Raw genomic sequence first — 26094 nt, 5'->3', positions numbered from 1 at the left:
CAAAATACATGCGAAATGAATTAACCATAAAAATATTAAAGTTTGGTTGTTTTTTTCATTAATTAATTTTGTCAAATTTCTGATTTATTTAATGTTTTAAGTTACATTTTGGGGCTAAATGGTGTAACTTCCATTTCAGTGTTATATGTTGTATTGCATGCTTTGCTGTGTTATTTCTATTTTTTTGCAATCCACTGTATAATCTTACCCCTATGAATAGCTAATTACAATTGTTGTGTCTTGCCCGGAGAGAGGGAGAGAGTGCCGTGTTTGCGAGAAGCGTGTGATCGGTGTGTGAGCAGGCTCCCTAGCCGTGTCGCGGGCGCTTGGCGACTACGAGTACAAGAACGTGGAAGGCAGGGGTCCGTGCGAGCAGCTGGTGTCTCCCGAGCCCGAGGTGTCGGTGATGGACTGGGACGAGGGTCGCGATGAGTTCCTGGTGCTGGCCTGTGACGGCGTCTGGGATGTCATGACCAACGAGGATCTCTGCAGCTTCGTGCGGTCGCGGCTTGCCATCAGCAGTGACTTGGAGAGCATCGCCAACCAAGTTATAGACACTTGCCTCTACAAGGTAGGGTGCTAATCCTTCTTTTGGAGCTCACTGATAGGCAAAAGGAAGTGTAATAAATAATTTATCAACTCATTTGTGAAAACTGAACCCCGCTGTTTGGAAAATCCTGCTAACCCAAACTAGTTTAGAGTGAGAAAAAAGAATTAAATTTTATACTTCACTCAATTATCAACATGTTTAGTAATTTGGTGATTTTGTAAGCGGCAGTGATACAGAGACTGGTATTATAGTTTGTCCGCTCTCAGTAAGACTGTCGTGAGGCGTGGCATACGTAGGCAGTTAGTCGTATCTCAAACGACATAAAGATAAAGAAAGCTGGACTGGCGTGCTTGTGTTGATGTGCAGTGTTGTCGGAGAAGAAGAGGGGAAGTGAAAGAGGAAGGGAAGTGGGTGGAGCAGGTACTGGTATTTCTAACACTCCTTTGTCTGGTTGGCTGGCTAGCTGGCAGGAGGGAGGTTAAGCCTCGCCTCTGCCTCATCCCCCCCCCCCTGCCACAGCGCTGTCTCTCTCTCCCTCCTGCCGCGTCGCTGCCTCTCTCTCCCTCCTGCCGCGTCGCTGCCTCTCCCACCCTCCTTCATTAGAACAAAGACGCATGACTTGCTAGTCGTTCCGCCAGCTGTTTCATTTAATCAAAATTTAATTGGTGTTTAAATAAGTTGTGGTGGTATTTCATTTTGCTTTTATTAAATGTTAGTTTTTCATACCTGAAAAAAGAAAAATCTATTTTTTCCTCCAAATTCGCGTATAGGAGTCAAAAATTTGGAGAGAAAAAAGAGGGGCCTTTACGCGAGTAAATACGGTAGGTACATTTGTTGATGCTAGGGGAAAGTCATTTATGCATTTATAGGTTATAGGGTATCATTTTTCTACAAAAATTTGCCTATTGAAATTATTCAGTAATCCAATATAAAACATGTCATTTGGAGCCTTTTATATGGCTACAGTCAGGCTGCTTTAATGTCAGGCTGTATTGCTTAAGATGTTCTAAAAAACATTTTGTGATAAAATGAACAGTCCTGTGTATAGATGGCTTAATTTTACTTATATATTGGCCCCTCCAGCCTAGGTGAGGTCAGCAGTACCACTGCAGCCCACCCTAGTGTCATCACTGCCCAAGACTGTTTATAATATTGTGACCCGTTTAGTGATGAAACTTACCGGATCATTTGTGTTCACAGGGCAGCAGAGACAACATGAGCATTGTGCTGGTGACGTTCCCGGGAGTGGGTCAGCCATCCACGGAGGCGATTCAGCAGGAAATGGAACTGGAGGCAACCCTGGAGAGGAGGATAACAGGTGAGTAGTTCTCGCAGATGGTTGAGTCTCCACTTTCAACACTCGAGCCGAGCCAAGCTCGAGCTTACCACTAAATTTTTATTTGAAATAAATTCAATCACCTAAATTTTTTATGACTAGTTTAGATTAACACCCACATTTGTAACACAAAAATAAATTAATAAAATACTTTCTTACTTTATAAAATAAAAATTATTTTCAGACTAAATTCTAGTTTATATATTTTTCTCTCACAAGTCATCACAAAGTTAAACCTAGCACCTACTATGCTGCTGTCCATTATTGTATTGAACAAATGGTTGAATGCTTGCAATCTTGGACAAGGGAGTAGCAATACCATGGAACAACAAACATGGAATTTGACATGTACAGCATATACAGTAGAACCCTGTTATAACGAATCTGAAGGGACTAGTTTATATGTTCACTATAGAGGGGAAACTTTATATCTGGGAAAACTTTTATATTGGCAATACATACTCAAAAGCAAAATCTTAACTACACATAGGCCTAAGCCATGAAAAGAACGAATTAAAATACTCAAAGCAACAGTTTTATGAGCAAATGCAGATAATACTTTTAATGAACTACACTTTCTATTACCTAATGGTTCTTGGAAATCGGCGTATTATCCTTTTTTCGGGCATTTAATACTCTGTGACGTTATCGCAGCTTGAGAAAGAAGATTGTTCAGCTTGCTTAATATTGTACTTAATGTGGATGTTGCAATTCCCAGTTCCTTTGCTATTAAGTAGTATTAACACGTGCGGGACAGTGAGGTTGGAGTCTCCCTTTTCAATAATGTCCAGTTTATCTCGCACAGATAAAGCCTTACGTTTTTTTACCGCGTTTTCACCTTTTTTATGTACGTACTTCTTATTGAAGCACATTTGCAGCTTAATAACACGTAATTCTTTTTACCGTCAAAAGTAAATAAACGAAAAATAACGAGTCTGGTGCATCAAAGATTACAACGTATCATTTAGTATCGCAGTTGCTAAAGCTGGAACGAAATTTTCTCACTTTCTATGGAAAAATTTTGTCCACAGAGTTCTATCTAGTGGTAGTCTTACGAACCTTACCCGATCAAAATGTCCGAAACGTGAACGGTAAAAATATTGAATTTGCTGCTATAATGTACATACGTATTTGTGTGTCGGTAATTTATTTATAATTTTGATAAAACAATAAATGTACACGCGTTCGCTCATTCTTTAACTATGCAGGGAAAACTATTTTTTATTTTCACCAAACTGATCACCATTTTTGGCTACATGTAGCCTACCGAGGCCACTCAAATACGACTTGTTTAAAATATTAACAGCGGACAATCGAGTAGCGTATTGCGGAGAAAAACTTCAATGTGATCTAGAAGAGACGTTTTGTGAAAAAACTTTTAATTATATGAAAATATTTGAGATAAATGTGCATTATGTCGGCAAAATTTGTTCGTGGTACACGGGAAAACGTATCAACATTGACAAAAGTTGTGCGCTATATCCAATAAATTAATACATAACCTCAAATCATTTTGCCGGGACTGAGACGGAAATTCACAATAAACGGGAATTCATTATAAGCGGGTTCACTATAAACGGGTTATACTGTAGTTTGCAGACTACTGTCAAAAAAGAAACTTACTTGTACTGCTTTGGAAAAATTCCTAAGATATTTATTCATGATTCAAAGTACTGAGGCAATGCATACTGTTTATAAATAATACTATTTCAGACATGCTTTTTTTTTTTTGCCAGCATTAGTAAATGATAGTTCAAACACATTTCTGTTATGGTTTGTGCAATTGTTGTGACTGCTTGAAAATGTCAAACCAAGTGAGTAGACTTGACTACTGAGTATAAGTTCAACTGAATTGTGAAAGTAAGCTCGATTTTCAAGCTGATTGGTACAGCAGAAGCTTTGTTTGGCTATGCTGCTCCCCCTCCGCTGCTTGGAACTTGATGCTGCCTGCGCCCTCAGCAGCAATAGGTGTGGGTATTTACCTTATCCAGCTCAACGTGTCCGTGGAAACAATCCGTAGGAAGATAAGAAAGTATTAAGTATTGACATACAGCATGAAGAACAGAGCGATAATGAAGGTCGTGCAAATTTTTTTTCCTCACAGAAAATTTTTGCTTAGCAACTCTATTCTCAGGTTTTTCTGCAACTTAATTTTTTTTTTAATATGAATTATAATTTCTCATTTTCACTAATAAAAAATGCTTCAAAACTTTACTATACCACACAAAACTTGAGTAACAAGTGTGTGAAATTGTTAAAGTAAACACAATACCAAAAAAACCAGACAACGGAACGTAAACAGTAAACTGAGCCCACTACATTCAAAGAGAGGTTACATCACTTGAAGCCATGAGCTTTAAAAACCATATATTTACTTTATGTGGCAGAAGAGATCAAACTAACATCAATGTCTGAAGGCACGAAACTGATCCTGTCTCTGGTGCATGTGAAATAGGGAAGGGTGTAGTGGGTTGTGGACAGAGAAAGAGAAATGGCATTGAACAAACTTTTGCTTGCTGTAACACACTCTTTTTGCCAGCATTATTGATGGGTTGTTTGGACGTAGGACGTAGGCAACAGCAATGAATTCTGCAGAGAAAGATGCATAACTAATTTTTACCTTCTATAAATGAAAACCTTTATCTGTGTGTTATGAATTATGATCTTATAATTTGTTAAAAAGTATCCTTTTTTCATTTTCTTTTTTTTTAAAATAGACTTATTTTATAGATAATAATGTTAACTATTTTAAATTGCTGATCATGATATTCATTTAATTTTGGGCAGTTTGTCATAATTTTTTATTTTTCTTACTCTTTTGCCAAGTAAATAACTTCAATTATTTAATTACAAAAGGGATGTAACTAAAGCGCTCAGATTAGCAGGAACACTGTTGGCTATAAGTTGCGGGGGTGTTGTTTGCACAGAACTGGTGCGTCAGGGGGACAACCTGGAGTTCCTGCACATTCTGCAGGCGCTGGCGGAAGATGACATCCCAGGGCTGCCCCCCGGAGGAGGACTCAGTGCCAAGTAAGATACATTGCGTTCTGGCCTGTTTCTCAGCTCATTTATCTCTCTTCGATGACATATTGATCAACATGTTGCACTTGTGTGTGATTGGGTGTACTCTGTAATCTTGAAGGTCCAGTTGCCTTAAGCCTCTACACAAAATTGTGTGATCTATAAAACGTACCTTTAGGGATGTGCAAACACCATTATTTCAATTTGAATCAAAGTCGAAGACAAATATCTTGTTTAAAGCCAAAGATCACTTAATAAAAATTCCATAGATACAGATTTGTCTGCTGGTTTATGTTACAGCAAGATTTACTTGTGTACCTACATTGGAAAGGTGAACACATGCCGTGTTTTATCGCATAATCGTCACACATTTTATACTAAAATCAAGTTTGAAAAGTAAGGGTGCAACGTTTATGTGAGGAAAACATTTTTTTTTAGGTAAAGTTATTCATAAAAACAAAACCCATTCATGGAAAGTACGTTTATTTAAAGTGAAGTATAAAAGAGCTCGTCAAACAAATTTAATTAATAAGTCATGCAACTAAAACCTTTCTTCAACTTTAAATAGAAAAACAAAATCTGTGATCCGAATGCGAGCCCGAATGGACGCATAACTATCGTCATAGTACACACCACGAAAGAGTGCGGGCCATCTAATGTAGTTAACTCGGCACTCGACAGAGAGCACGCGTTGCATGCAATCGGCGAGATATTGATATTTGACTACGTGTGCGCGCTCTATACGGGAAGCAACATAACCAAACATGATGATGCCAACTAGCGCTGATTAGATTTTTGAAATGGTACAACGAGGCGACGCAAACGAACCGATAAAGGTTATAGCACAGGCCTGCCGATTAGTATACGGATTTTGTCCGTTTTTACGGATATTTATATCATCAAAATGGTATCCGGATTTTTAGGAAATATTACGGATATTTACTCGCGCATAAAAGATAAATACAAATAATGGTCATTGTTGTTTGTTTACATAACAGACGTTTCCGCACCGGCACTAGATCAATCAGCGGAAGGAATGTGGTGGTGTGTGGGGTTGGGCGGGGGGATCTATCGCTTCAAGCTTGAGCTTACAAGTTGTGGTGCGATTGGGGGAGAGGGAGGTGCCTGTTGCCTAGCAACCGTCTGACGTCTGCGCCCATCCTATTCAAGGTTAGAAGATCAATGCCGACTGCTGAGCGAGCCGACTGCACAGAACAGAGAGTACCCAAAGCCATCAGTCACTAACATACAAACTACATAAAAATGAGAAACCGGTAATGCGTACCATCATGAAATAAATGCCACAGTAAAATTTTATCCTTCTGCATATTTCATACATTTTAACATTTTCTATAGTACTTAATTATGTATTAGGGAAAAAATTTTTGTATGTCGAAAAAGAGACTGTGAATTTTACCGCACTACTAAAACTTTGTTCAAACATACGCACGTAATCTTGTCAAAAGTGTTAATAACAAATTAAGGTTAAACCACATTTAACTTTTCACAACTCTCTTCGCAAGCATCAATAATGTTAAATTTTGTATCGAGGCCTTGCATTTCGTTTTACACTTTCCACAATGTAGATAAAAATAAAGCACACCGGCTAAATGTTTAAGAAACTTTAACGCACATACAAAAAAGAAATGGTAATGAACTTCACAATCAAGTGTAGCCTATTGAAGATGCAGCTGACGTGCCTTGTCGCATGCAGACGTAGCGCAACAACTTCTTTATCTACTGGAGTGGAGGCGAGCTCAAGGTCAAGCCAAGAGAGTAACAAGAATGCAGACAGCGTTGCCAGATGCACTCGCACCTTAGCCGCTTAGCTCATATTGCCACATCACTCTTTTCAGTTACGGTTGTATGCAATTGCACGTCGCCGATAGTGAAAATAAGATTTTAAACTGTGGCTGTTTGCGTGTTTGGTAAGCTGTATTAAACATAGCCGAGTGTTCTTTGTTGATGACATAGTTTTGTTTAGAAAGATCGTCACATAAACACTAGATTTTCGTAATGGAAAGTGGACAGTGTAATGAAAATAAATAGTAAATCACCTATAATTAGAGTCCCGTAAAAATGGTTTTATTTTTCCTTAAATTTCGTTTTGAAAAAATCAAATTTCGGTTTTATTTCGCTGTTTTGGTTTTTCATGTTTACTTTAACTTTTGAGAATGGTTTTATGACCTACAAGTTTTGCTTGGCTAAATAATAGTGGCACGGCGTATACTCGTATACTGCACTCTAAAGTCAACACTATTGGCAAATAAAAATTGTAGGCTTGAAACAGCTCGGCACGGCCCGGTGCCGCCTAGCGCGCTGCCTCGGCACGGCCCGGTGTCGCCTAGCGCGCTGCCTCGGCACGGCCCGGTGTCGCCTAGCGCGCTGCCTCGGCACGGCATGTCTCAACTTAGTATTCTTTTAATATTTCTTGCTGCTGTTCTTTGTCCCGTTGACAGAGTATTCACTTGCTCTGCGGTCGTATTGCATTTGCTGAGAAGTGTAGTTACGGCAGTTAAAGGTCACTGATTTGGCTTATCAATCGGCGTAGTGCCATGTGTTCATGTTTACGAGTAGTAGAGGTGTAAAAGTAACGAAAAAAAGTGTACCCGTATGTATTCGTTACTATAACAATTAGTACTCGTTACTATCGTGTCGCTACGTTACTCGTTACTTCTGATACCGCATAACATGCAATGTTATGTTGCAGCAACGAATCGAGTCGTATTGCGTACGCATACAGTATGACGTCACGTAAATAATAATAAATAGAATATAAACAATTAACAATATTTGATAATTAACAGTTTTTGTTAACCAAGAAACAATTAAATCTCATTAGAGCGGTTTTATTATATTATCTCTTTTAAGATAAAAACAACAAAAAACGTGAAAATACGCGATAATAAATAACAAAAACATACATATTTCTAATTTGTAAAAAATACTTTCTTATAAACAGTAAAAAACTTGGACGACAAATTTCCATATTATACTTAATAAACAAACATCGTTCTTTGTAACGTAAATTCATCGAATATGCGCGCGCATGCGTAAAACATACGAAAAATGCGAGTAACGAAATCCAGCCGTGTGTAACGTTTCGTTACTCGATACTAGATGGCGCACCCGTTACTCAGTCAGTACCGAATACATACAGTTTGCTACACCTACAGCTCTAACGAGTAGGTTGCCAAGCCAGTCAAACGTAGTTGAAAGCATGAGGTTGTTAACTGTTCAGCATGAAAGGAAGAATTAAAATATTATATTTCTCTACAAGATTAATGTGTAAATACAGCGGGTTGAAAATCATGGCAGCTATATTGTGTTGAAAACATCGCCGGTATTTTTTACTAACTTTGTGTTGATGCTCAGGTACATTTTTCTCTTTTTAATTAGTTTATGATTGCAATTACTGCTTTCGTTTCAAATTGTAATGATTACGTGACGGGAATACTGTAAATCATTATTTACTTTCATTACTTCAAAGCGGCCATGTTGAAACTTAGAAAAATGGCGATGTGCCGTCAACGTCGTGTTTACTTGTTTTTCGCGATGTCTTGCATGGGTGGTCTAATTCATTATTATCAGTTTTATTTCTCGATGCTGTGCGATTTCGGTGTTTTGTCGCGAATTAAGGTAAATTGCGGTGTTATTTCGCGATATCGCGATTCGCGAAATTTCCGTGTCTCTACCTATAATCTACAATGGAAAAGAAACACAAATTGTCTTCTGAATGTGTTGCGGCCAAACAACATTACAAAAGGGACTGGGAACAAGAATTGAAGTGGTTAAAGCCAGGCGGTGGTGATTATCAAGCAAAGTGCACAGTATGCATTTCTGTACTGAGTATTGCTACTGGCAGACTTAAAGATTTACGTCGCCATGGTAACACGGAGAGTCACAAAAAAAACCAACGATGTGTAGAACAAACTTTGTCGCTCACAAACTTTATGGCAAAGGAAAATAATGGGTAGTGATGGGCAGAGACTCGAAAATTCGAGTCGAGTCGAGCGAGTAGCATCAGCTCGTCTCGGCTCGGCATTCGAGTTTATTTTACTCGACGGGACGAAACTCGAAAGGAAATTCGGGTAAAACTCTATGATAAAATAAAATAAAATTGAATTACAATAAATTCTTAATATCTCCTTACGTGACTTCGGCCGACACTAAAAATTACGTACGTAAGACCGAAACACGTACTTACAAACAATGACGACAATCGGCCATATTATTTATATTTTAGTTTTACATATTGCCAACTTAACAGGTGTGACCACATAGCAAAGAAGACGAAAACATTTTTAATAAACAAAACACGAATTAAATTTTATAATCACAATATCTGCAGAAATATTACTTTTTTTTTTTTAGTAAATCCGTACTACAATCGGCGCAACGTTACAATAATAAATAAACAGTAGCGTTATATTTGTGCGCATGTTTGCGACTGATACGCCACCAATCACGAAATGGCATTTAAAAAAAAATTGCTCCACTAATTTTAGGAAGTATAGGTTGGCGAACATGAATTTTTTTTCCGTGTTTGTTTACACTATTACGTTCGGCGAGATTGCGTTTTGTATAATTGTTTGCTATCCAAGTTAAAGTGGCAAGTTAAAATTAATTATGAAGTATAAAGTATTTTATAAAGTGTAACTATTCAATACAAATACAAAAGCATGTATTTTTTGGAAGTGCCAGCTTGCGATTGGCCGGCAACGTAACGGCGTTAGTGTTGTAGCAATAATCTTTAAATGTATTATATTTGTTATGGGAACGTTTATTGTAATGTTGCGCCAATTGTAGCACGGCCTTACACTTCCCATAAGTGAAAGTTTTCAAATATGTTCTAATGATTGTGTGAATCTTACCCTAACCTTCGCGCCAACAAGCCTAAATTATATTCAATGTTTTTTATTGACTCGTGAATGCTACAGGCCGCAGCTAACTCGTTCGGTTCAAAATAAGGTAAGAGCGGTATTTGCGAAACAAAAATGTTAAAAATCTGAAAATACTTTTATTACATGCTCTTTAAATTACTCTTTTCATTAAAGCCGGCGAATATAAGAAATTTCAAATACTTTAGGAGATATCGAATTTTTTAATTTTCACAGTTGGGCGATATTTGTTAAATAAAATTTAAAAATTTCGAAAATACTTTTATTCTATGCTCTATACCTCAATTATTGAATTGTATTATATCAGTTAAGAATTTAACCTAAATGAATTATTTGTATTAATAAGTACTTGTATTTTAAATATATTTGATTAAGTGGGCCATGATATAACAACACAACCATCTAAGGACTCTTAGCAATAAAGTGCAAATATTCAAGCTCGACTTAAGTGTCAAAGATTCAAATAAAAATTCAGACTCGAATCGACTCGACTTGAATTTATGATCTACAAACTCGACTCGAATCGACTCGAACTAATTATTGTAAAATTCGACTCGACTCGACTCTACTTAAAAATTTGCAGGTTCGTACATCTCTAATAATGGGGGTGTTGATGCAGATCTACTCTGGGCAAATTTTGTTTGCAAAAATAACTTGTCATTAAGCTTAAGTGACAAGTTCTCTAAATTGGTGTGGAAGATGTTTCCGGATAGTAACATTGCGAAAGACTTTCGATGTGGTCGCTCCAAAACAAGCATGATAATTCAGCAGGCACTAGCTTCTTGTGAAGAAGAAGAAACTGTTAGTTCAATGAAAAACACTTTCTTCACACTGTTGTTTGACGAGTCTACCGACATCACAGTTAACAGACAGATGGTTATCTTGGCTATATTTTATACTGTTCAGCAAGTTGAGACACGTTTATACAAAATTGTGGCGATTGAAGGGAAAGCAACTGGGGAAAACCTATTTGATATTGTGAACACCTCCTTCGAAGAAGATGAAATACCTTGGAGTAACTGTTTGGGAATGTCTTCAGATGGTGCAAAGGCCATGGTTGGAGAATTCAACTCTGTTCTCTCATTAAGGAACAGCAAGGAAATGTTTGGTTTCTCCACTGCACCTGCCATGTTTCTCATCTTGCTGCATCACACACATGTGCAGTATTACCAAATGTGTGCGAACAGTTGTCGAGAGATGTCTACTCTTACTTCAAGACATCAGGAAAAAGACAAGATGAATACAGGCAAATACAACAATTGTTAGAAATGGATGAACATAAAATAATGCGGCTTTCTTTCACCATGTGGTTGGCCTTGCTTCAATGTGTCAATCGTTTACTTGAAGAATGGCCAGCTTTGATCGAGTATTTTGATTTGGGTGACCCGAAATAGAGTTCTCTGGAATCTGTCAAACGAATCAAATCAACCCTGCACTTAAATTCAGCAAAATTGTATTTCCTTTTTCTCCAAGCAGTTTTGCCACAGTTTGAGAAGTTCAATGTTCTATTTCAGCAAGACCGCCCATATCTACATAAACTGTATAGCGAGGTGTGTGTACTGCTGAGACAAACTATCGCTAGCTTTGTTCAGTTTTCTGTGATACAGAAAGGTGATTTGACTACTATTGATTTCCAACGATCAACCCAGCTTTCTGATTCTTCCATTTTTATTGCCTATGCAACACGGAATTTAACAGAAAACCAGATTTCACCTTTTAAAAAAGTTTAATTTTTCCTCAATGTACGTAAGTTTTATGAAACTGGTACAAAGGAACTGTATCGCTTCCTGCCACTCAATGATCACACTATCCGGAACATAGATATCTTTGATAGGGCTGGGCCGATGCCGATCACCGATCACAATAATCGGCCGATTTTAACACATCGGAATCGGTACCGATCTGCAAATTATATACCGATCACCAAACGCCGATCATTACATACTAAATCAAAATTAATAAATACTGAATTAAGCTTAAAAATGCAAAGTTGTACGTTTCAAATTTACTTACAAAATAACTAAATAAGGTAGGCCTACAATCACGTATCAACAAAAACACGAATTTACAGTGCAGTAGAACCTCAATGATACATTCCTGTTTCATACATTTTCCCGTGTCATACGCCGATTAATTTTGGTCCCGCCGAAAGTAATATATTTACAATGGTTTATTTTCCCGGAACATACACTAATAAAATATTTAATTTCTCGTTTCATACAGTTTTACGAAGCGGAAAAGTCCCAAAATTTACAAATGGTTTTTTTTTAAATGCTTTTATTTTGAAAAACGTCCATTGTTTACCTTTGCAAACGTAAGAAAATAACTTCACTGCGCCATAGATATGGATAACATCAGGAAGAGTGTGCACTTCGCTAGTAGCATCTATGGCCAGCACCGAAGCGAGACTAGTGGCGCAAACTAGCAATGATTATGAAAACGGTGCACGCTCTTTACCAAGGCATGGATCTCATATTTTGTGCATTCATTAATCTTTGAACTAATATACCTGTTTGTTATTACATGCTTTATATTAGCTTCACCTGTATGTTTGTCTGTCCGTCTGTAACTCTTTCGACTAAGAGTGAGTGGCTTATCACTGTAAAATGTCCCACCAATTTCATTACGTTCGTTAGCCGGGCGGTCTAAGGCGCGCGACTTCTGTGACGTCAGCTTTCGGATTCAGCGGTCGTGGGTTCTACTCCCGGCCACGCCGAATAAAATTTTTTTTTCCGGTAAATTCTAAGATTATATCCATACATCTAACTGTAAATGATTCGGAGAGACTTTACCATTTCTTTGTGACGTTGCAACTCCAAATAGTTATCTCAGATGGTAATCGGTAGTGTTGGTAACTCATTTCCCTATGATAATTATACATAAATATAGTTTAAAAAACTAAAAAAAACATGCTTTTAAAGAATATCAAACTAAAAAGTTAAAAATAAATATAGTTTAAAAAACTAAAAAAACATGCTTTTAAAGAATATCAAACTAAAAAGTTAAAAATAAATATAGTTTAAAAAACTAAAGAAACATGCTTTTAAAGATTATCAAACTAAAAAGTAAAAAATAATTTTAAAATTTAATTTATGACAATAGTATATAAGCAATACTAGTATAAATGAGAAAAAAGCATGGGGCGCTTAATATAAAAAAAATATGGCACAAAGCGCCTCAAGCTTTTTTCTCATTTATACTAGTATTGCTTATATACTATTGTCATAAATTAAATTTTAAAATTATTTTTTACTTTTTAGTTTGATAATCTTTAAAAGCATGTTTCTTTAGTTTTTTAAACTATATTTATTGTTTCCTTACGATCGGATTGTTTTGTATTCCAAGTTTCTAAAGTTAAAATTTTATTGAAAATTGTTCTGTTGCATAAAGTTTTTTGTAAAAACAATCATTTCTGATATTTTTTCCCAATAAATAGCCTATTTTTTTTCTTTCTTTATTTCTTATTTAGGCTTGGTGACTTTTCCTCCCCCTCCCCCCCTTCCCTGCCCAAGAAGTATTTTATAACAATTTGTAGGCCACTGTTTCTCATTTCAGTTTTACTTGATTATGTACTGTATTTTACATTTCTGGTCGTTTTATTGTATGTATATATAATGAAATGATTAATTCATGCCTTTCATTAATATAATGCAATTAATTAAATTACACACATGTATTTATGTTTAATCTGATACTGTGCTAGTATGCTAGATTGAAAAAAAAAATTATTATCGCCATTCCCTTTTCATACACTTTCCCGGATCATACACCAATTTTGTGCCCTCCGTTGAAAAGTGTATGACAAGGGTTCTACTGTATTAATTTGCATATGGGTATTTTTAAAACATGCCAAACCATTATTTTTTTGGTCGGGAAGGTCTAGAAATAGTAGAAATAGGAAATACTTAGCTTACATTATATTATTGCTCATTTGTAAAAACCAATGAACAAATTGTCTTCTTTCAGAAGTGTTAAATAAATGGTAAGTTATCATAAGGTAACTTTTTTATTAAATTTTTTTTTAGATTTTTATTATTAACATCAAAGAAGCTATATAATTCTTTATTTGTCTGATCAGTGATCTGCAATGATCGGCGCCGGTCATCGGCGCAAATGATAGGTATCGGAATGATCGGCAAATTTAGTGATCGGCCCAGCCCTAATCTTTGACCCTGCAAACAAACAGTGTGGGGATTGGGAGAAGGTGGAACTCCTGGCCAAAGCTTTCCCAAATGTGATTTCAGCAGAAGAATGGGATGCTTTGAATGAAGAATATTTTGCATATACACTTTGGGACATAGCTGTATCGGACGTGCAGCTATCAGATCCTATTGATGTTTTTTGGCACAAAGTATCAAAGTATGAAGAGAATGGTAAACTACGTTTCCCAACACTCTGCAAGTTAGCGAAAGTAATGATGATACTCCCGCATAGTAATGAAGTGTAAAGAGGGCGTTTAGTAAGCTGAAACTAATAAAGACATCACACAGATCATAGTTGAAGTCACCAATGCTGAATGCTTTGATGCTATTTTCTTTTAGGAAGAATGAAGGTGAATTTAAGCCTATGCCTCAGATGAGGAAGAAAGCAAGAAATTTAAAAAATGGAGGTACTTAAATTTTTGCATAACTTAACTGAAAAGTATTGAATAACATTTCCTGATAGTGACAAACTGTTTCTTTTGAGTGTAAATTTTATTGATATATTTATTTATCTGGTTTTTGAGACAAATATTTGCATATGACCTATGAACCTATGTGGACGTGTTTTCTTTTAAAATTATCAAAAAAATGTCATGGATGTAAGTAGATTTTTTTTCTTTGGAATGTTTTATTTGCTACGATAGAAATATAATTTGAGATTAATGAAATTGCCTACATTTATTAACGATTTACGCCATTAGGATTTTTCAGGATATTAACAATGCAATTTTTAGGATTTTTCAGGATTTTTGAGTGTGTTCTTTAGGATTTGGAATTAAATATCAGTGGCAGCCCTGTTATAGCATTTAAAATTGTCTTTAAAAGAAAATTTACACTTCAGACAACTTCATTTTTCTGTTAATTAAATAAGTAAGTGGTAATGTCTGTATAAATATTAGATTTATACTTCAAAATACATTGTTTTAAACGGAAAAAATACCCACACAAAGCGCTTGGAAACTACATATTAGCGGGGCCAAAAATGCTACGTTTACGCGAGAGGTTTTTCTATCCAAATTTTGACGCCCTAAAATATAGGGCGACGATAATGAGTGTGCAACGATTATGTGATAAAAGAGGGTAATTCATACCTGTAACTAAGATAAACATCACAAGGGCGGTTACTTTGCTTGGGGGTGGGGCTGAGGGTAGGTGTGCATCCAGTCACTCGCTGTGAATTAAAAACCTGAAAAATTTGTCATAGCAAGTCCGGATTGCTAAGTCCTAATTCTGTACGTTTCTGCCCAAATGCTTTCCATCTGATTTATATGTTTCCTATTCTTATTCACATCTTGAATGAAACAAATCACTGGGTGTGCAGTGCTTACAAATGAGTTGAATAAACATAAGAGAAAGATAAATTTACTAACTAAAAATTATGCTAAAAGTAGGTTTATATTTCTGGCATCTTCAAGGGAAAAAGTTATCATTTTAAAAAATATAGAGTTGTGGTGACAAAAATTGTGATTCAAAGTTTTTATTACTCATGGGCTACTTCCTGGGATTAAAATGGAGAATGATTAATTCTACTTGCTAAAATAAATTGACTAATTCCTGGAAATGATTTCACTAGCTATTTACAGTTACAGCCATACTTTTCATATAGAATCATCAAATATAGGTTTAGTGCTTGAATGTATCTCCAATGATTGCATTTAATTTTCTTTGCATACACAGAATTATACATTGAAATTAACAAAGAAAATTTTTTTACAAACTTCTGTTGTGCAATTTTTTCATTTCTTCCAGTAAAATTAATTTTGAAGTCTAATTCAATTAAATTCAATTGTATTCAATTAAATAACAACATACAATGATTGAGACACACTGACAGTTAATAATAATTCCAGAGGCGCTGTCATGTCCTTTTTCTATGGCATGTCTTTGATGTGATAATTATCACAGCTGGCTGGTGGGAAACACATGTGTGCTATTTCATGAACATGCCCCGAGTAACAAGTATGCATACCGTGTTTTATGGCATAATCATTGCACTCTTATAATTCTCACGCTGTTATTTTAGAGCAGGAAAAAATGGGGAAACAAATTCTCTCATAAAAGTTCCATGATGTTTTTGGTCCCGCTGTTAGGTTCCATGCGATTTGTGTAGGTGACCTTGCCAAAGATCACAGGACAAAGTACCGTGCCACAGTAATTATTTTCAAGTTGCTGTCAGGCAGTGTAGTAGTTATAATGGGAAAATACACTAATTACAATTATAATAAAACTCATTTAAGATGTACCAACACAATACAATTTCCTGTTTAGTACAGTCAAATGTGTCGATCCCGCCATTTTCTCCGTAAGGTGTACTTTTCCCCCCCATAAATCTGTGTATTTTAAAGTGTAAATACATTATTTATTCATTATGATATTACTGCTTACTTATTTAATTAATAAAATATGAAGTTGGATGTGTAAATTTTCTTTTAAAGATGATTTCCTAAAGTTTTAACCTTTCATTTTTCATCGCTGCTGTGTAGCACACTTAAAAATGTAGCCAGCGCTAGTTGGCATCATCATGTTTGGTTACGTTGATGCTCGTGTAGAGTGCGCGCACTTAGTTGAATATCGATATTGATATTTTACTATGTGTATGCACTCACCGATTGCATGCAACACACGCTTCTCTGTCTCGTGCCGAGTAAACTACATTTGATAACTGGTACTCTTTCGTGGGTAGTGTGTATGTCGACAATACATATGGGAAGCTTTGTTAGTTATGGCTTAAGTTTTTGGTTTTTCTGTTTTAACTTGGGCAAAATATTATTTTGTTGCGTGTTTAATTAATTTAAATTTTTGCTGTGCTTTAATTTGTAATTAAATGTATTTTCAATGCAATATGTTTTGTTTTTATGGGGAAAAAAACCTCACAAAAATTCTTTTCTCGCATACAAGTTGCATTTCTACTTTTCAAACTTGATTTTTGCATAAAATCTGCAATGATTATACGATAAAACACGGTAATCTACATTTAATTATTGCTAGTCCTGTATGAATATCAGTTTAGTTCAAGTTGACTATGAATATCAAATTATTTGCGAATACGAATATTGAATTTGAATAGTAAGAAGGAGAATTAGAATCTCACTAAAAAAAAAATTTCATATCATCTAATAACTTGTGAAAAATTAGATGAAGAATTCTAAGGTGAAAGGGTGGTTAAGTCAAGTCAACTACAATAATTAAATGGAAATGTTTGTTAAACTACATATTGAATTTTTTTTTTTATTTTCTGCTAACAATTTCACCTAGCCAACCAAACTTTCATTTCAGTTTGTATTCACCTTATTTTCCACAACCTGATCCAGAAAATTTTTGCAAACCGCAAAATACCATTAAATCCATTCAATCTATTGTACAAAGAAGTGAATTTTTTTTATGCTGTATTTCTAAATTAGTGATTGAATAAGCTAATATATTTACATATTTAAACTAGTTATTCATGAGTTTTCAGTGTAATTGCAGCTAGGTAATTTGTATTTTAGTTCATAAATATTATAAACACAATTCTTGCTAATTTCACCTGGAATCTTAAACCATTATTTAATTTATATATATATATAATTTTTTTTTGTGCCGTAACATCGGTTTTGTCATAGATACATACAGCAAGTAAGCTGCTACTGTATCACATGGTGTTAGTTCGATGATTGTGACTATCAATTAATACGCTATTGACACTATGACAATTACTTCTTTTAATACCCATCTCAATGTAGTTTCCATGTTTTGTGGGTATTTAGTCCATGTTTGTTGACATTTGTTTATTTTTGTCCCACTTCTGGGACATGTGATAAATTTTGTTTTCAAGTTTGAAATGACAAACATGCCGTGTTTTGAATTGTTTACACAATTTTTTTGTTACTATTTAGTGAGAGAGTAGCAAAAAAAAAAAACTTTAATACTTGTATGGTTAAAACATCCCTTATTGTTTTTTTTTTTATTATTATTTAGTCCCATTAATAATCAAAAAAGGGTATTTATATTGCACAAATGACTAAATCCCAGTATTGAACATTGGTATATGACAAACTCACAAGGTATGTTATGTCAAGTATTAATAAGCAAATGAATATTCATTATTTTGAAGTGTTAGTATTCTAGGTAGAATAGTTTATTATTTGCATTCGAAAATTTAAATATTTTCACCGGCCTAATTTTTGCAGACATTGCTGTTTATTTGATTAAATGTGGCTGCTGACTATGTGAACTAACTTTATTCTAATTGCTGTAGTCACCTATTATTCATCATCAATCTGTATAGTTTGCCATTCATACATGTTTACTTAAAATTTTTATTACATGTTATTATTCCACCTGTTATGGTCAGGGGCGTAGCCAGGGGGGGGTTTTAGGGGTTCAAACCCCCCCCCCCCCTTCGCCCCAAATATTTAATTAAATTTCTTATTCATCACTCAAACAAATTTCATATTAAAAATTAATAAAAATTTATCATTACAATATTTAAATTTAAGCACCGAAAACAGCTAAAATACCACTATTTTACACCTTAAAATCCAAATTTTCCCGGGGGAGGGCCCCGGCCCCCACTTTAATACGGGGGGGGGGGAGGCAGGCAGCCTTCTTAACACCCCCCATACACAAATCCTGGCTACGCCACTGGTTATGGTGCCCCTGGGTGAAGGAAATTTTCAACTTCCACATGCCACGTGGTCTATGCAGTGTTTATTGTTATTCAAAGCTACCTTCCTATTAGTTATTTTGTCCTTGTGGTTTCATATCTTAAATCACAGGTCTTTATTCCCAAGTTGTTTTGAGCATTTTTACTGACTGTCTCCAGCATTGTTTTTGAATTTACCTATGTGTTTTTTATGATAACTAATCTTGGATAGTTGTTTGTGTTGGGTATGTAAACATTTAGGTTATCATCTACAATGACATAAGTTTGTATACAATTTTTTTTTCTTCTTTATAGATTTATATAACTTGGAAACAGTGTAAATGCTAATGAATATAATTTTACGTGTTCTGGTCAAAGGTAACTTTCTAGTTGAAATTAAATCCAGTAAAATAGTTGGTCAAGTTAAATTATTATTTTTTTTTTCAAATAATTTAATAAATCATATTTATTTAGGTCCTGAATTTGAATCATTATGTTCTTGGTGATCAGTTCTCTGATTTCGTATTTTTCTCTCTCAGAGCACATTCAATGTGCTCTTTCTGAAGTACTTGCTAGTCAATACATTATATTAATACAATATATTAATGTTATTAAAAAGAGGGGCAGGCCCGATATTATTAACACACGTTATACTATACTTTTAACAACAAAAAATGACATTTTATAGCAGGTTAGATTCGTCCACTCATTACTGTAACAATTTCACATTCTTATTTGTTTAGTTCTCTATGGCACTGCTTGCTGGTACATATTAATTAAGGTAAGTTATTTCGTTGGTTGTAGGGAGAAGTTATATTTTAAATATCACCCGGGGCTTCAAAGTTGGACGTCTGGCCGGGAGGAAGCTCTTCTTAAAGAGACTCGAAGCTCGAGGTCCTGGACAACATGATGGGTGCAATTTCGGCACCCAAATGTTGGACCCTGTCTGAAACATAAGCCAAATTCCAACTAATTAGACCTGCTTCCAGACAGTCAAACACAGTCGGCCCAAAAAGGCCAACAAACGGGAATTCGGGGAGGAAAATTAGACCGAAGTACTCACCAAACAGGGTGTAGCTCCTGGACTCGGGGAATGTCTCGTGCAGACATCCGAAAGGCGCAGACCGAGAATTGCGCGGATGACGCGGCAGTAATCATCATTTAGGAAGAAAAAAATTAATAACATTTAAACTAAAACATTATTGTTGCCTAATTGCAACGACTGACTGGCTACTACTAAATTTTTTTAAATTGGAATCACATCCCTTAACACCGATGATTACATCGCTAGTGCGAAGGAAGAGTTTGTCATTGCCGCGAAAAAGCCTCTTAACAGAGGAGACGCCGAGATGACGCGGCAAGTAGCCGAAGTCTAAGTGCCGCAATGGCGGACAAAGCTCCTAATTAAAACGGGCGCTCGGCCCTAGGGAAAAGTGGGGGAAGGTTCGGTTCAGGGCCGAAAACTTCCGGAGGTGACCGAGGTGGTCATAACCACGTCTTCAGTTGTTTGCGCCGAAGGGTGACCACTGCGCTCTCTACCAGCGGGCACAGAAAGCTACATAAGATCGATTTTTACAGGACGCGAGTAGGAAGCATAGGGTTTATGGCGCAGCGGTGCTGCTCTCTGGCGGCCTAAAGGGGAAGGAAAGAAGGAGGTTAGCACAATCGCCACTAGGTGTCGCGGGCGTCAGCTCCACTCGCTGGCGACAAGAGCAGACGTTACTATTTCTGCCGCTAGATGTCGTGGGTGGTCCATCTTTGCACATATTTTTTTTTATGGCAAGTCATTCTTGAAGTCGGCCACTGCCTGGCGAGGTTCACGTCAGTTCAATGATCCTGGGCTAAATTCTGAGAATCAAGGTGGGTAGCTGTGGGTGTGAGGGGGTACAAAAAACGCAACGAGGCTGGGAACGAGCCTCCTAACGTGACTTTCTAGGAGTGAACCTAAGACGTATGCGTGACGGTAATCGCTGTTCTAAGCTCGTCTCTGGGTCAATCCATATGAAGTGGTCCAAAAAAAAATTTATTGGAAGCTTCATCAATTTTAAAAAAATTGATATTTTGAGCCTTGTTAACATTATGTATTGACAATTTAAAACTGACACAGTTAATTTTTTATTCTCACTAGTTTGATTATGGCAGCCATTTTTTTGTCATGGGGCGCGACAATTTTTACATTTACAAGGGTTCAGCTACATTGCTATATCTTGGCTCTGGTAGGCCATATCATGATGAAACAAAATCTGAGGGGTTAAGCACATTTTAAGCTACAATTCTGATGACAAACCATTTTTTTAAAATCAATCAATCTTGCCAACTTTAAAGGTTGAACTTGTGCCTTAGAATTGCAAAAATTTGCATTTTCATAAATTTTTTTAAGAGTGAAGGCAGTATCTGTTGGGCTTCAAAATATTTATGGATGTGCTTATGTAATAGTAGAGTAAATACAAATTATTTGGAGTGTGAGACTTCAATACTTTTGTTTTTTACAATTTTGTAAAAACCAGTTTTTTCAGATTTTTGCTTACTTTACGGCTTAATATCTCTGGTGGGCAGTTATCTAAAAATCTTAAATTTACACACAATTAAGTACTCCATGGTACATAACTCCTGTAAAAATTTAGACTTTGAGATTGAACTGGTTCGGAAGTTACAGCCTTGCCAAACTCGTAATTTTTTTTATTTATTTGCATAAATAAAAGCAACCCTAGTAATTTTATATACGTTCTTAATTATTTTATATATATGCTGTAAGTGCTGTACTAAGTCATAAAAAGTATTACACTAAAGTTTGTTGCCAAAACACATGTATACTATGCACAAAAATATTAATTATAACAGTCATTCTATATCACATTTTTAAACAGACAAATGATTTACGATTTTAATTTGTACCTTATTTCTTATGTTTGTTAAACAGCATTGAAATTTCTTCAGATAATGATGCTGAAATGTTGTGTGAACGTCCAGTTGCTGTGGATAGCTCTGATGGACTGAGCTTCCTCAACACATTCTTAAGCGGCACCCACACTCTGTCTGCACATGACATCTTAAATGATGTTCTAGGTCCAGCTGGGTTGTAAAATTTTACGTAAATATCATTGTTCACAAAATTAACTTCTTCAATGACTCCTAGCCACCACTGTTCGTCATACACACAGGCGATAATGTCATTGTTCCGAAGATTCATGGGGATGGACTTGGTTGAAACTGGAAGATCCTCATACTCTTCTGATTTGGACGTTGCATAGCATCTCATTATAATCTCGGTGAGAGGAACAAAGCGGTGAAATTTTCGTGTTCCAGGGAGCCGTTGGCAGTTGTCGAACCTAGGTTTCAACTCTTCTTGTCGAGCGGTAATTTCCTCTTCTTTAACATATATATATTTGATACCTTTAATAGTCTGTGTACAGTACATATACATATCTTCAGGGGAAAGAATGTGATCCTTGACTGTTCTTTGAAGACTTGCCTTTGTTACTTCCCTTTTTGTTGTTCCTCCAACACCATCACATGCATTTTTTCCATGTGATGTTGCGAAGAAATTCCACTCAGCACTAAGACCGAAATCATTCTTGTGGTGACAGACATTAATTAAATTTTTCTTATTTTTGTACTGACTTGATGATCCATCTGAGAAGTAAATTATATGTTGAACCGAAGGAACAGTGTCTTTTAAGTGTTTCATAAGATGAGATTGAAATGTATGCACTGTTGTTGTGTTATGGTCCAAATTATCACTGATTACACAAACACATTGGGTTAGAAGTTTATCGTTTTCTTTGTAATAATACACAAAAGGATGAACAGTTGCTTGGCGATTTACCCAGTGGTAGCTCTGAATCTCGTCTTGGATAACAAATGTAAAGTTTTCTGCGAAGTCTGCAAGAACAATGCACTCTGTTTCGTTAAGTTTCTCCTTCTTCTCTCTCAAATGCTGACTTTGAATCTTAGCTATAAAATGATGAGTTTTAAGTAAATCAAGTTTTTCAATAAGGGACAGAAAGAATTCTTCTTTTGGCTGAATAACAGTTATCATTTCAGCTCTATCTGTTGTGGTCCATTGTTGAAAAATTATGTTGTCTGGGATGGCATCACTTTCTTCAAATTCATCAAACAGAGATACTAGGGCTTCACTTCCTGGACATTTAACACATTTGCCCATCATACACTCGTAACTACTCATATCACAAACGAGTATAGCAAGTAGGTCTTTGTAATCTTTCATAAGCTTTGCACCGTCAACCATTAGCTTAACATTCTGATGATAAGTACAAACACAAACATTGTGTGTTCCCGATGATCCGGCTGTGACACACCACTTAGGTCTGAGTTCAATGAATTTTGATCTTCCAATTCTACAGTCTGGATGTTTAGATTTAAATTCCACAAACAATTCATTCAAATTGCAAAGCACCAGCCTCTTCTGCTTTTGAAATTTCATGTTATTTATTTTTACAGATAAACAGTCTTTTTTTCCGGGACAAAGACGACTGTATTCATCACTTTCATAGAATTCACGGACTGTAGTAACCACCTCTGATTGAATGCCAAAACCCTTTTTCTTTCCCAACTCTGGTAGAATGCCCTGATCTTTCACTAGGTCTCTTGTCAGTTTTACCAAACGATCAGATACATTGAACTCTTGAGCTATTCTTAGTCGACTCCATGAATTTGGAAGTAAACTAATTATTTTCACTTTCATTTCTTTTCCTGCAACAGCACATTTATCCTTCAGTTTCTTGATTAATTCGTCAAACTCTTCTACAGACTCTTCACTTGCTTCTCTGTTTTCCATCACTTCATCAAAAGATTCCTCAAGATTTCTTTTCAAAACATTTGAAACTTTACTGATCTTGTCAGCTATTGCTTGTGGTCTTTTATCTAAACCCAATTTCCTTATTTTAGATGCTGGCGAAACCCCTAATTGAGTACATACATTGTCTACTTTTCCCAACTTTTCAATCTCTGTAATAAAGTCTGAATCACATGTGTCCCCTGTTCCATCATTTGCTGTCACAAATATTTTTTTGTAGCATGTAGGACACAAGGACTTACCAGGGACAAGCAGTAAATTGTAGTTTGTTTTTTTATACATGTGTTCAGGAAGTATTTCCCTAAGTCATTTTGTGATTGCCTTTTTATGTATTTGTAAAGGATCACTGCAATACCGGCCAAATATATGGTGATATTTAATAAGATACTTAATCTCATGGTACTTACATACAGACTTAACCCTTAGCCGGAGACGTGAAAATATTTGACATATCTGGTGACGTGGTGCCCCTCAGACCCCAAAATGTTTTGTAGAAATTAACTGATTGGAAATTATTTTTGTTCCATGTAAAATTATTTAATGTATTTTTTATACTTATTAATTAAATTAAAAAATAAATTAGTAAATAATTATTTACCAATTATAAAATACAATTTTTTTCCATTGGTGCTTGCTCAAATAAATCTAAAAATGCCTATTTGTAATAATTGCTTTTTAAAAAAAAAATAAGCAGATGGTAGGCTAAAAGTTTTATTTGCTATTCAATATAGATATAGTGACAAAACAAAATCTGGGAAACTTCTACGAATAATAAGACTTTTTCATTAAATCTACAACAGATAAAGTTTCCCAAAAAAAAAAGAAATTACTTCCCCCACCCCCTCCCCCCCCAAATATTTTCCTTGCATAACCAATGCTTAAACCACAACAAAATATATAATCTAGCTAACTAGAAAGCACAAGCATACTTATATATTTTGAAAATGGCATTTTTACATAAAATATATTAGTTATATTGTTTGAAGAAATTTAATTTGTACGAAAAGTCACTCTGTAGTACAGTATTTGCACATGTTTGCTCTGCAATCATCACTCATTGCTTTTCCACACACACTTTGATCACTTATGTCACTAAAAATATATTTCAACCACTTAGAAATAGTTTCGTCATAATCTTGATCGCCCACACGTACACATGTTCGTTTAGAAGCCATTTGATCACTTCTGAGATAGAAACATAACTGGTGACGTGGTGCCACTACGACCCCAAATTATCTTTGCGACCTGATATCTAGCGCCAGACAGCGTAAACAAATCTGACACTGCAGGAGGAGACTATGTGATATCCAAGCGAAAGGTAGATGGTACCACAAGCAAGTGCCTTAAACTGCACATAGATGGCAGCAAGTTAAAGTTTTGCTGGGGTCACGGAGACCCCACGTCTCCGGATAAGGGTTAACATCACTAGAAACTCTGGTAAATATTAGCTGTTGCTGTTCTAAACTAAACACACAGATTTTCTTCAATTCCTGTTGCACTGAACCATAAACACATTTGTGGCATTGTTCATTTGTTAAATGTCCTATTGAACACTCTTTCTCCATACCGAAAAACAAAAAATGGAAACACAAACCACCTTTCCTATACCAGAGCTGCTGGCAGACTAACAGGATGGAACAAATACCAGACCATACTAGAGCAAGTCCGTGCCTGTTAAGACCTGCACACTCCAAACAGTGGTAAACATCTCAGGCATATTTTTTTAATGTTCTTAGTCGGAGAACTCTTTTCAATTGCATAGTAAATGCCAATTTTAGGGTATTAAGATTTTTAAAAATATAATTAGAATTTATTATAGTTTCATTGTTGCAAAAAAAAATGCAATTTTACACAAGTTTGGCAAGGCTGTAACTACCGAACCAGTTGAATCTCAAAGTCTAAATTTTTACAGGAGTTATGTACCATGGAGTAATTAATTGTGTGTAAATTTAAGATTTTTAGATAACTGCCCACCAGAGATATTAAGCCGTAAAGTAAGCAAAAATCTGAAAAAACTGGTTTTTACAAAATTGTAAAAAAAAAAAAGTATTGAAGTCTCACACTCCAAATAATTTGTATTTACTCTACTATTACATAAGCACATCCATAAATATTTTGAAGCCCAACAGATACTGCCTTCACTCTTAAAAAAATTTATGAAAATGCAAATTTTTGCAATTCTAAGGCACAAGTTCAACCTTTAAAGTTGGCAAGATTGAGTGATGTTAAAAAAATGGTTTGTCATCAGAATTGTAGCTTAAAATGTGCTTAACCCCTCAGATTTTGTTTCATCATGATATGGCCTACCAGAGCCAAGATATAGCAATGTAGCTGAACCCTTGTAAATGTAAAAATTGTCGCGCCCCATGACAAAAAAAATGGCTGCCATAATCAAACTAGTGAGAATAAAAATTTAACTGTGTCAGTTTTAAACTGTCAATACATAATGTTAACAAGGCTCAAATTATGAATTTTTTTAAAAATAGTCGAGCAACCAGAGCTGGACCACTTGATATGGACTGACCCCTCTGAGAAGTGGTAACAACTCGTCCAGAGCTGTTGTAGGCAAATTTAGTCATGCAGGGAAATAATGTTACAGGCCAGGAACGTGACTGTAAGCGGGAGAAATGTCAAACGGGCTGCC

At 35.7% G+C, this 26094-nt stretch overlaps 1 protein-coding gene across 5 annotated transcripts in view; it reads left to right on the top strand.

Moving 5' to 3' along the window:
• Positions 1 to 26094, top strand: part of LOC134531050 (protein phosphatase 1B) — a 97586-nt gene that overhangs the window by 49388 nt on the left and 22104 nt on the right. For all 5 annotated transcript variants that reach the window (XM_063366560.1, XM_063366559.1, XM_063366558.1 and 2 more), the window contains exons 5-7: positions 303 to 571; positions 1751 to 1868; positions 4814 to 4916. In XM_063366560.1, the coding sequence (XP_063222630.1) occupies positions 303 to 571; positions 1751 to 1868; positions 4814 to 4916 (490 nt within the window). The remainder of the gene's footprint in view (positions 1 to 302; positions 572 to 1750; positions 1869 to 4813; positions 4917 to 26094) is intronic.

Source organism: Bacillus rossius, chromosome 3 (genome assembly GCF_032445375.1).
Source record: "Bacillus rossius redtenbacheri isolate Brsri chromosome 3, Brsri_v3, whole genome shotgun sequence".
Lineage (NCBI taxonomy): Eukaryota > Metazoa > Arthropoda > Insecta > Phasmatodea > Bacillidae > Bacillus > Bacillus rossius.
The sequence above is the reverse complement of the archived record's forward strand: the minus strand, read 5'-3'. Positions and strand labels throughout refer to the sequence as shown.